General features: G+C 38.0%; 1 protein-coding gene across 1 annotated transcript in view; it reads right to left on the reverse strand.

Moving 5' to 3' along the window:
- Window positions 1-13,304, reverse strand: part of LOC146494465 (metabotropic glutamate receptor 4-like) — a 214,981-nt gene that overhangs the window by 76,402 nt on the left and 125,275 nt on the right. The window contains exon 4 of the mRNA XM_085146101.1: window positions 6,692-6,908. Within this exon, the coding sequence (XP_085002227.1) occupies window positions 6,692-6,908 (217 nt within the window). The remainder of the gene's footprint in view (window positions 1-6,691; window positions 6,909-13,304) is intronic.

Below are 13,304 nucleotides of genomic sequence, written 5' to 3' on the forward strand. Positions count from 1 at the left end.
TCATTTAATGCAATTGTAATAGAGATCTTAAACTTTCTATTGATTACTTTCACAATTATACATGAATCATCCCAAAGAATCTTACAGTGAAATTACCTGGACCCCAGAAAGGATATAGAAATACTCATGATGTTTGAATGATAGAGCAGTAAATGCACCTCTCTTTTAGAGGTTGTATTACCAAAGTGAGAGAAGGATTTGCAAATGTGTTATGTGGTTGTTAAAAATTGACTTCATGATGCCTTTTTGAAGAAAAAAAATGTTGGAAGTAGTAGACGCTGAAAGGAGAGCTGATATGTATGCAATATGGTTTTGACTGCATAGATGATCTGTATGCAATAGATGCAATAAATGCAAACTACTGGAAAAGCTACTGGGACTTTTTTAACACAGTAAAAACAAACAAACAAACATAGCAAACTAAAAAGAACAACCCATTAGCATTAGCAGCTGTGTATATTCTATAATCTTCACTTTGATTTCAGACTTCTGGGCCATCTGGAAAGGATTGGTCTTCTTGTATATTAGCATTATTAGGCATGTAGTAAACAATCGCATGCATTTACCTGTATTACCCTGCATTGGCAGAGTGTTATTCTTTGATTTGTTGCGACAGAAGCAGAACTCTAAAGAGGCTGTTAAAACTGAATATAGGAGACTCATACTTGATAAAGAAAGTCTAGGTATTTCATGTGAAACTGAACAGTCAGTTTGAAGTTTGTTGTGAAATTGAATTTTGTTCAATTCAGTTGTAAATTTTGCCTAGTAATACTAAAACGATGCTGTCGTTTGAAGCTGTTTTTAAGGCACCTTTTAGAATTTGGTCTTTATTTTGTTAGTGGCATAGTGACAGGAAATGAGGGAGGGAGACCAGCAGGATAACACACAGCAAATGACTCCAGGGAGGTATTTGATCAGTGGTTCCATCAATAAAGGGATATGCACACATGTGGTATATACCCTAACCGCTCTGCTATTGGAACCACAAGAAACATTTCAACCCATCTCAACTCAGTTCTCATCTTACTGTACAAAGAAGGCCAAGGTTATGTGAAATACATGCCCATTCTTGAGGATCCCTTAATTGTGCTCACCCGCTTGTAGTTCATGCTTGCTTTCACAGAAACAGTAAAGGTTATTTCCTTTCTGATAAGTCCAGCCAGTCTGATCAAATGCTGTGTGAAATCAGTTTAATTCAGTTTCCTCTTGAAATTCCAGTGAGCTTGGATCAATGGTACCCGATTATTTCACAGTAGGACCTTGTGTTATCAAACATCTAACACAACACTTTAACACGTGTGCCGCTGCTTCCAGCTCCGCCAAATCACCCAACACACACACACACACACACACACACACACACACACAAGTAATCCCAGGACTTACACTCCTTTGAATACCAAACAGCAATGCATTCGTTCACTTCTATTTTGCTTGGAAGCAAACAACATACAGTAAAGCTCTGCAGATATATAAATGGCCGGACTACTTTTTGTCGCATTATGGTGGAACTTTTTACAGTTGTCCTCCAGCTAGTCTTAAACAGAATCATAAAACAGCAGGGTACTGCTAGAGAAAAATTATAAATATCCATTTATGAGGCTGAAACTTGCTCGGGACTCAGTAGAGATATAACTGTCTGAACCACACCACAGAAACAGCATCTGGAGCGTGTTGACAAGAGGACCTTAACGTCATACAGCTTGAGGGTCAACACAACTGCCTGATTCTCATCAACATCATAATTAGCAATATTCTCAATGAAAAAGTAGTACTGGGCATAAGTTTCAATTCTACTCAGATTTTATGTATGAAACCTGATGGTTTTGTTGTTTTAACAGAATAAACAACTAATTCTAGTAATTGAAGTTTTATGAATCTAGTGATTGTGTAAGCCTAATAAAAGAATAGGTTTGTTTTTATTCAATAGAACTACACTTTATTTTTAACCTCCTTCAGCATGGAAAATGTTAGAGAAAAAAGCTGATTTTCCCCACACAAAACAGCACAGCAAAGGGCCACGGTGACATTAGGCAGGGGAGACTGTTGCTCAGTATGGCCTTTGGCTGTTTAATGAGACAGAACATTTGGCCAGTTGTGATCTGGCTGTTTTATTATGTGAGCAGACAACTGCAGAACCCATTTAGCAACCAAATACCTGTGGATTTGATTTTGACAGAGCTGTCTGCTTCTCCTCTGTCTGTCTCGCTCACATAATCAATCAAAGACCTGAACTGGACCAAAGGATTGGATTCAACAATTCTTTAAAAGCCGACATGTAAAAGTTTTGCTCCAGTCCAATTTAAAGCGTATAGATGGGCTGACTTGACAGGACTTTTCATGCATATACATATGTATGTATATATATATATATATATATATATATATATATATATATATACAGTGTTGGGGAGTAACGGAATAGAGATTGACAGACCACGTGACTTTCGCGCATTGCATGCCGGTAACTCGTGGCAAAACAATCCAAGTACCGCATCAAATGCAAGCATTTGCAGCACCGCAAAACGTTCATTCTCCGGTTCCAATACCTTCTTGCTTTTTCTTTGCCCCCCAAAAAAGTTATGTACAAAACGAAGGAGAACAATTCCGGTCCGTACAAAGACAGACTTGATGAAAAGGCAAAGAAAAGATACGAGGAAAAATTCAAAGGAGTGAAAGGGTTATACCCTTACAGCACACAGAGTGGACCAAATACGTTAGCATGCTGCCCAACTTTCACCACGCTCATATTTATAATTATACGGTTCTTGGAGTGAGTGCATACACTCATGAAGTTCAGTAACTTCAGGTCACTGCAACAAGCCCAGGAACAGTTTACCGACGGATGAGTACAGGACCATGAAATGCACCGTGTAGAACGAAAGACCATCGTACGTATCATAAGTTTACCAGTCTCACAAATCGTCTTCATAAATACACATTCGTTAACCGTTTATTAATAGGACCTTTGAGCTCAACGATAATTAATTAGTAGTGGAAATAATTTCTGGTTCGCATTACAGAAATGTAGCAGTGACAATAATATTGTATGCTGTAATCGTACTGGGCAATTAGTGATAGCATAGCGCCACAATTTCTGTTCAGCGCCAGACTTGCTTGTAACCTATATCACCAATTATGTTATGAAAAATGACGTATTAACTACTACAAAACACTGACCTTTGTGGAAATGCTTGGAGCAGACTAACCTGTGAGCTGGAGTGTTCTGGGACGTTATATTTGGTCTTTGAATGGCTGCAATCCAGGCCATCTGTCGCCTCTTTTTACGTCAGAAACATGGCTCGAATAATTTCTCTTCAACGACGTAATCCGATAAAAAAAAAAAAACAACGATCTCTTTACCCGTCGGCTTCCCGTGGCTGTCATGCGACCGGCTATTGCAGTTAATAATACAACAGCTTCTTGACAGTTTTTTGTGTTTCTTTTTATCGCTGTGTAACTGATTTCAATTGTAAGCCTGCGTGCGCTAGTACCGCTTGCCACGAGTTCCCAGAATTCTTTGCGGTTTTACCCTTGAATGACGTCACATTTTCAATCTCTATACATGTACCGCCGTTACGTATTTAAAATACAAAATATGAGTAACTGTATTCCGTTACAGTTACCGTTTAAAAAGGTGGTATTTAGAATACAGTTACTTTGTTGAAATAAATGGATTACACGGCGGTACTTCCCTGTTTCATATTGTGGCGGGTCAGGACTGTTTGGGTTTTGTTTGACAGCTACGTTCTGTTGTTCCAGGTGGCAGCGTTACGGTTGCCATGGTTACAGGGTGACGTTCTCTCTCTGCGTGTTTCCTGGGTGAGAGAGCGCCTGTTGTTGTTGTGCTAAGCTAATAGGCAGAATGCTACAGGTATAGCTCTAAAGAATGTAGCATCATAGGCAGTGTAGTCCGTGCTGCAGGGAGAATGGACTGCCATACACGTTATGTGTTTTCGGCTACGAGCCCGACACAGAACCCACCGTATTAGCCAGAGGTCCCTTTACTATGGTTCGGAGCCGCGGACCTTCAGTAACAGTAATAAATCACAGCAATAGTACATTCATGTAGTTGTAAACAGCATGATAATATATTAAGTAATCCAAAGTATTCAGAATACGTTACTCTCATTGAGTAACGTAACGGAATAAGTTACAGAATACATTTTGGGGCATGTATTCTGTATTCTGTAATGGAATACATTTTAAAAGTAACCTTCCCAACACTGTATATATATATATATATAATTTGGAGTCAATGAAAAGAGCAGTACTTGTCTTTAAACACTGATTTTGTGTGCGTGCTTGATGGTTTCTGTCACACGCTGTCTCTTGGGTGGTTAAATCAAGTGACAGTTGAATTTGAGAAGGTGTTCAAAAAAATGAAAGTCAAAGTCACCCCCTTCAGTTCCTTCAGCAAAAACAGTAACACAAGGTTTTTTTGGATGCCGCACAAAATGTCTGCAAAGACAGATGTTGCAGATGTTCTTTCTCTTGACATGTCTTTACTCTCAGTGACGTTTGTGACATCAAAGTACACAAGACTAAGAATCAAAGAATTCACATTTGTATAAGAATAAACGCTTCTTTTTTTAAACACAAGTGGTACTGTAGATCTACATCAGTGCATATACATGGATATATAGAACAATGATAGTTGAACGCAACTTGAATATAACCTTGGAACAGGTTAGTTAATCTTTAGGCCTAAGCAAATGTTGATATAATACATAAACATAATATCACTAATTACAGTTGTTTAAAACAATCATTGCTCTAGACTATTGTCTGTTCCACTGTGATAGCCTGTCTTCTATCATTGTAGTGCATTTGATAAATGAGCCAGTTGCCTCGGTGTTTGAACTGTTTTTACGACAAAGAGTGATTGAGAGCAATCCTACCGATGAAAGTTAAAAGATATCGATTGAAACCTGAAGCAGCAGAATGACAGTTCTGATAGGCTGCTAGCTGATAAACCTGTCTGTTCCCTCTGAGAAACAGAATGCTTGCCCATACCATGTGGTTCAGGTTCCAGCTGAAGTGCCAATATTCCTAAAAGACTTGTTAATGTGCTTCGGGAATGATGCAAAACAAGATTACACTTGAGCACTGAAGATGTGGCAACAGTGGAAATGGATTCCTCAAGACAGTGCAAAGTAACCTCAAGACTGTTTATATTGTTTTTCATATGACAGCTGTTAATAAAAAGTGTTACAGTTAAACCAAGATGGTGTAAATTAAAAAAAAAACAAAAAACAAAAAATAAGATTTCAGAAGGCTATCATTTTGATTATGTAGATTAATATAGGTCACGGATTACTTAAGATTCTTTCAGTATATTATCAAGTATCTCTTAGTATATTCAAAATTTCATTTCACATGACATAAATTACAGGTTTCATTCGTTATGTTTCATATCATAAACTCAGAATCCCAAAGATTTATAAAATAGTTTTTTCCTATATTAGAAAAACCTATTTTATGTTAACACATTGAAGCTAATCATTTACACCAGCTTGTGCTCAACATATTATCATGTGCAAGAACATTTCTCTGAGATTCATTTTCTATTCATTTAGAGCATGATTCCACTCTTGGCATGACTTCAGAACTCATTGCCTCTTTTTATGTGTAGTCTGGGATTTTAAAAGATATGATATGTTTTTTTAAGCTGATACAGTGTGTGCAAGGTCAGTATTAAGTAGTATTAAACACATAATTGAAAGCATGTGGGGAAAAAACATTATTTTCCAAAAAAGAAGAGGAAAAGTTTAAATCTCCCTGTGGGGCTTTGATTCCCCCTTTGTGTGGACTGTTCAATGAGGTAGCTGAGCCGGACACACAGGGGGCTCTGCTGCCGGTGCCTTTCCAGGAAGACTGATGATAGGCAGCAGCTTGAATCTGGCAGAAACTGAATGGACGCAGTGGCACAGAGAGTACTGGACATGTCTGTAGTGATTACATTCTGCTACAGAAGAAGTTCAGGGGTCAGGCTGACTGTGTACCGGCAGCTTGCTGCACCAAACTGACTGCATTCCCAGCACTGCGCAGTGCTTTCTCCTTATGATGCCTCAGGCTAGCTCTGCAGGTTCACTGCCACACTGTTGAGCCGTCTCATAATTTGATAATCAAAATTAATTCCCTCAGTGCTTCGACTGCACACCTGTGTAGCTCATATTATTCCATGGAGATAACAGTTGCAAACGCAGATTTCACTGAAATAGTTCAAATTTACAGCATTAGCCATCTCTGCTTCAGATAGTCAGCTAGTTAGTGGTAAAGCCAAAACAAGAAAATTGAAGCCAGACTCTTGATCCTGTCTGAGAACTATTTTCGGATCCTTTTGACAGCATTCATTCAGTTTAAGAAATCAAAATAACCAGTTCAAACCTTACCCTGTTTTATGAACATCTCTCAATAACACGCAACACAAAGAATAATGCAACAGCAACAAAACCAGCTTCTGTGTGAAAATGATCATGTTTAAAGTCAATCTTTAAAGTCAGCAGTTTTTTAAAAAGTTTTAAATATCATACTGTTTCAAATTTCAGACTTCAGAGGCTGAATTTCTTTCTCACTCAAACAGAAACACTTTTGGTGGTTGACAAAATGAGATTCAAAAACGAGAACCACTTTAACATAATTTTAAATACCTGGGGATGCTTGTGGAAATGTTTAAAGAAGGACTTACCGTCCTCTCGGGACTTCTGAATAAATGCATCAACCCCGCTTTCTCCATAGTTTCCCTCTGAAGCGACAGTAGAGACATAGTTCCAGTTCATAGCTTTAACAATGTCCACCATCGCCTGTGCCTGGTATGTGTCTGGAGGCACCACACGGGAAAAGAAGTCGTAGCGGGTGTTGTCACTCAGCTCTGGAGCTGTAGAAGCGTAGCTCACCTGAGGGATCTGCGAGAGAGGAAGAGAAGATAAAGAAATCTGATGGTTATACATGATGAAATATATAAATAATATACTTTGTGCAAATTAATTATATATACAGCAAAAAGGTTCCACACAGTTTTGTGTACAAAAAAACAAACTGCTGAATAATATGACACCTAACATCTGCTGATATCTCTCATGTACTCATTGTAGATTATTCTCCTTCGGCAGTTCGCACACTGTTGCTTTAAATAGTCCTGATGATCACAGGCTTAGCTACAATACTTTCTGAAAATTATTTTCCACACCAGTCAAGCAACACTAATCTCTTCATGACTTCACAGCAAGATTTATTTTGGTGTTGAAAAACATATAAGCACAAAAGCAAAGGTGTTATGTCTCCAGAGCTGAAATAATACCCCATGTTCTTGTCAGTTTCCATAAAGATATTATTGTTTCTTAGTAATGATTACCATATTGTTTCCTAGTATAGTTTACAAGTAGAAAACGAGGTGTGGGTGTAGCTCAGTAGAGGGAAGATAATCAAAAGGAAGTCAAGCTCATTATTCTGATGGAAACAGCTCTGGTTAGTTATTAAAAGAAATGATTATGTTCTTTAATAAATATCCTTTAAAACATCCAGGACACATAATAAAAGCTTATACTGGCAAGTGCAATTTTCAGAGTCTCTACAATGTATCTTTGTTCTTAGTTGCACTACAGAAGTCTTTTTGCCGCCTCTAGCAGAAAACTCTTCGTCTCAACTTTTGCTTGCTCAAGTTATTTCAGATTTGTGGCTGTCATAGCTTGTGTGATCTTCTTATAGGATCTGTGCTGCACAGTTTGAAAGTTAACTGACCAGATTTTATGGCATTCAGTAATGTGGGTCCATTTCAAATACGGACACTCTTTTAATGTTGCTCCATTTTTCCCTCATTGTGATCGAATCGGCTTGTAGATGCAAAAAGCATCATTACATTTGCTGAAGGCCAAAACAGTGTTTAATTACATTTTCCTACATCCAGTGCCAAAGTAGAGCGCATGTCCTAAGGTCAGCTCTGCCTATTTAAGTAGTCTTAATACAGGAAGTATTTTACATAAAAAACCCCACACAAAATGTCAAGATAATAAAATAATACACAACCAAAAGATCCGAATGTTGACAAATCAATGTGATATTGCATAATTTTATAATTATAATAAGTGCATACATTTCTATTTTAATAAAGATTATCTGCAAAAAACATTCCTTTTCAGTGACAAGTTAGCAGGTAAAAATATCTGAATTTGACTGACACCTGAATAAAATGTCATTCTTTTCAAATACTGTTTGAATGCTATGCTGGAGTGCCATGGGACCTCAGCGTAGCTCTGGGGAGTCTAACAAATCATGACACTCTTGACCATTCCTACTGAGATGAAAGGATGCACAGATGGAGGGATAACCTGACACCAACCACTTAAAACCATGTAGTACTTAAGAACATAAATTGGTTACTGCTTTAACTTAATGATAAGATAGCTTTTTTTTAAATTGTTTATGTTAACTATCCACCTATAGTCCTACTTCTTATGTCCTGATGCGCTCGTGTTCTAGCAGTGCTACATGAAAGTAAACGTTACCAGCTGAAAGTTCTGTTTTACCAATATTTGCTCCACAAACAGGAGTAAGACTGCTGTGGGAGTCATACTGTCCCTTCCTCTCTCCCTTACTTCCCACAGCTGAGGCCTTTGATGTGGTCAGCTGCAGCGTTGCACTGATTCTGCTTCTACTGTGCGCCCTGCTTGTAGCTGCAGCCTGTGCTAGGAGTACAGCTGTTCAATCTGTGCCCGTGACCTACAGCTCCTAGCAACTCATTTTACTCCACAATGACTTTACTTTTGTTCGTTTGTTTTTTGTTGGTAAAACTGGAGCGAGAGGTGCATTAAATCTGCCTACCTGATAAGCTCAGAACAGACTGTATTCTGTGCAGACCTGGCTGTAGGAAGTGAATTGTGATGCAGCAAGCGAGCCACTCAAAACAGTCTTGTTAAGTTGATTTTCTTCAAAGAGCAGAACATGCAGAAAAGGGAAGTCTGTGTTGGTTTATAATGGACTGTCTGTGGGTGTTGCATGTTAGCCTCCTGGAATTCATTTGTCCTAAGCTATCACACTGTGTCTTGTCTTCAGAGCATTTCTATGTCACTTGTTTTGTGTCGAGTTGGTATTGCTTGTAGAAACTGCCCTGCCCCACAAGCTCTGATCACTGAATCAATGTTAGATACTAACATGCAACATACATGTGTTTCTGCCCTGTTGTAGTATTTGGCTATTGAGACTGCACCCTGCAGACTGGCAGCACTTTGTTGCAGTAACATAAGCAGGTCAGTGTACTTTTAACCACTAAGTCTGTTCTCTTCTCTTTTTTGCCACCTTTGTGTTTCTCTCCCTCTTGGAAAAAATAATCCTGCGAATCATTTTTTTTTTCTCTCACTCTTTTGACGTCATGAGACGACAGGCGAGATTCAGCAGGATGAAAGTTAAGTGTTGTACAAAGGTGTTTGGAAGGTGTTAATGATGCCTTGTTTTAGATTATTTTAGTGCTCTAACATACAGCGAAAATGAGCTTTTTAGCCATTTACACCCCAAATTTGCTCCCCGAGTTATGTGTCAGAGTGATAGATGTTATAGCTTAATAATTTTCCTAACACAGTATGTCCTTCCAGAATAAAATATGAGGTGATAACACATGTATCATACTGCCTCTGGCATCTGCCTTATAGTATCCTGTCTCTTTTAAGCTCGTTTTCCAGATGTTTCATTTAAAACTCAGATTGCATCTAATCAACCATCTCCTGCTGACATTTATGGTTGTACCTGCTATTTACCTGCTCTTGCTGTTACTGTATTTTCCAACAGATGTTTAGTCTTCTTAGAAGAAGCTGACATAAAAAGCTCATTTCTAAAGATAAAATGCCAATTTTGAAGCTAATTTGCTGAATTGAGGAAGTCTTATAGCAGAAAACAATAACATATATGGATCTTATGAATAGTATATGAAAATTGGATTTCAAAGAAGGTCTTTTAATTTTGCTGTTCCCATGTATTGCAGTGCTGTTGTGACATGTCCAGACTCATATCTGCCAAATAAGTGTGAGGTGCTGTGAAGCTACGCTGTTGTATTTTTCACCTGAGGGATTTTCACTCCTGTAACAATCACACAATTTCAGCGTTCTGTCAAGATTCAGGAGAGGCAGAGCTTATCGTGTTTGTCTTGCCAAGATTTCTTGCTCACTGGACTACAGCGATGGTCCTGAACAGTGTGCTCCCTCTAATAGAACAGAGTCGCTTCTTAGCATCCGCTGAAGAAATTAAATTCTTCGGCACAGGTGCCGTCTGATGTACCTCCAGTGAATCAAAGATACCGGGAGAAAAAATACAAACATGATGTGTGGCGCTTTGATGGGGGTTTGACGTAAGAAAGGGGTTTGCTCTGAGCAGATGAATTCAGCATGGATTACTACACTCGTAAACACATTCAGTGATAAAGATCTTAGTAGGTTGTTTAAAAATGACTTGGTTCTAGTAATGCTGTGTACACTTACCATCTGTTCAGGCTGAGATGAAAGCGGCTGAACTTGCTGTCCTCTCAGATGAGCTTTTTGTGATTCAGTCAGTATAGGGAATGCCAGTACATTATTCCCTCCTCTCCAAGTTTATAGAACTCTTTTAATCAGCACCTGCCCTACCCCACCACTATCCATTTAATTTCTAATGGGCTTAGGAAATACGTTTAATTGCTGTGATGTGAGTCTCAAGAAGATATTTGATGCAGATTTAATGTTCAAATCACTTGCTTTAAATAACTGTGCCTTTTTAAAAATTCAATGAGCTCATTTGGCACTGCATCAATGCAGGAGTAATGATGCTCATTAGAACTGTACAGAAATATTATACATCTACAGTGTTTGCTGGGGAAGAAAAATCAAAAGCTTTAGTCGGGCTTTGGAAATGTTTCTGCAAATACCTCCTATGAAAATGTAAAAGGAGTATATTTTTAATCTATGAAAGCAGAAAAAAGGTTTCAGTTCACAGGAAGAGTCCATATTTAGGATTGGTGTTACTGTTTACGAGGTATTGATGTATTATTAAAATGTATTTTCACTAAGCGAAGAAAACAAGAAGAGAAAAATAAGATAAAAACAATGGTTCCAGATACATTTGCAGGTTTAACTACTAAGTTCAACTAAGTTCAACTAAAAACATCCGTCGTCTAATTAACTTGTCACCAGACTCCTATGAACAGTTTATGTTTACTTAAAAGGTGCAATAGATATTAATTAAATGAACACTTATATTCATAATATAATATGCAAGATTTAGTGATGTGTAAGCTAATTTTCCTCTTCAGTGTTAGTCGAGTCAAACCTTAGCAACCAAGACAATGAACAACAGGCCTCTCAAGCCTTAAATAGTGCGTGCGTGGTTGCAATGACTTATTTTTCCAAAACTAAATACATTTTTTCACTATAAAACATGACAAAAAAGGTGATAAACCTTATGTAAGCATGCTTGGTTCATTAGCTAACAGACACAAATCCCTTAGAGCTTGTGTCAGAAAGAGCAATAAGTATGTAAAATGCATGTATGTAAATGTTTATGTATTATGTTTATGTATGCGCTGTGTTGACCTCTTATGAACAAGGGAGTGGCTGAAACTAGCTTTGTAATCAAAACCAAGGCAATTCTTATAAACTAGCAAAACATGTACTGATTAAAATAAGAAAATAAAGGACACTAATTGAGAACAAATATATTTGATGTGTGGGAATTATGATGACTGGAATTTAGAGTATATATTGATGTAAATAATATTCTAATGCATATCTACCTAGAAAATTAGTCTAAAATATATTATTATGGCATAAAAACTTTATCTAATTCTCAGACAAGTTTTCAGCTATCTAGCTAGATAGCTACAGCTGATATTATCTGATTTTCATTTTAGGCCTCGGTCACACAGGCCATGAGACCCTTTGGAAAAACTGTGGCCAACCAATCAGTGTATTCCCTAACTAGAGAATGACTGGTTGCTTCGGTGAAATTGGTCATAAATTTTTGTACCAAAAACCTCTTGCTGATTGCTTTGGTTGGAGGCAGATTGGTGTGATAACCTGTAATTTACATGGAAGGCGCAGATTTGTCTGAAAACACACACGAACTAATTACCGAGCTGCAGTGACACTTGAAAAAGGGAAATGCAAACCAGAGAGGGAGAACATTTCCCTCTCAAAGTAATGGTCGTGACTTACCGCTGAAACCAACGTATTTCAAAAGGCACAGCTTTTATTTTGAAGGCTAGGTTTCCAGTTTCCATATTGCAGCTATGCCCTAAATTGTGCCGTTGTCTCTAATTTACAAAACACTTTTGCCTCTACCTGCATATAAAGAGTTTTGTAAATGTAGTTACTGTGTTGTTTCACAGATGCTCTTGAGAGTCATAGCACCTTTAGGCATACAGCTGTAGTCTTCAATTAAAAAATAGCTGAACATAAAAATGGATGTCATCCAAGGTGAAGCATCCAGTCAGTAAATCCTGTCATAGTAGATTTCCATTCTTAGCCAATGGTATGTTAAGCAGTAGTGTCATGCTTAGTGACTGATATTGCTGTGCTAATGACATTTATATGCTTTCTAATATTCAGTTACTTTTCTTATCATTAGGACACCTTTCCTGCCAGGGAAAAAAAACGTTATCTATAAAGCTTGGCTTGACCCTGTGAATAACTACTGGACGAACCTGCTGAGTCATAAAGCCCACTGAGATCGTTCCACCCATTGTTACTGAGATCAATATAGTGAGAATAAAGAGAACAATGCAAGCTCCACATAGATGCTTGTGCCCAGGATCAAAATCGGATCCGATACTACAGGTGCTTAATCACTTCTACTCTTTATAGTTTGCCAAGTATTTTTCTCAACAACATATAAGCGGACTCTGTATTGCCTTTTACTAACTAAATTTTACATAGAATCTTAACAATAGGGATAATTATCTGAAGAAATTTTGTAACCCTTCACCCTCGGCAACAGTATTTCCCCCAGATTAACTGCTTTGGTTTCAGTAGGAGTGGAGAGAAACTAGAGAAAAATCCCCACTGTCTGTTTTGCTTTATTTTGATATGGATCAATTTAGTCAGTCTGCAGTTTTGTATCAAAGTGGTCAGAGCAAACATGAATGTTGTTTTTGTGTGTGTTTGTATTTGTCTTGCATGGGTCTGTTATATGAGGTAAATGCTGATGTGTAACTATCTGTCTACCCATCCATCATTTTTTTAATCAGTTACCCTGGTCTATGTTCTATGGAGTCTAAGCAGACATGGAGTCTAAGCCTCCCTCTCCCCCGCCACCAGCTCTTCTGGGATATGCCAAGCCAGCAA

Source organism: Neolamprologus multifasciatus, chromosome 20 (assembly GCF_963576455.1).
Source record: "Neolamprologus multifasciatus chromosome 20, fNeoMul1.2, whole genome shotgun sequence".
NCBI lineage: Eukaryota > Metazoa > Chordata > Actinopteri > Cichliformes > Cichlidae > Neolamprologus > Neolamprologus multifasciatus.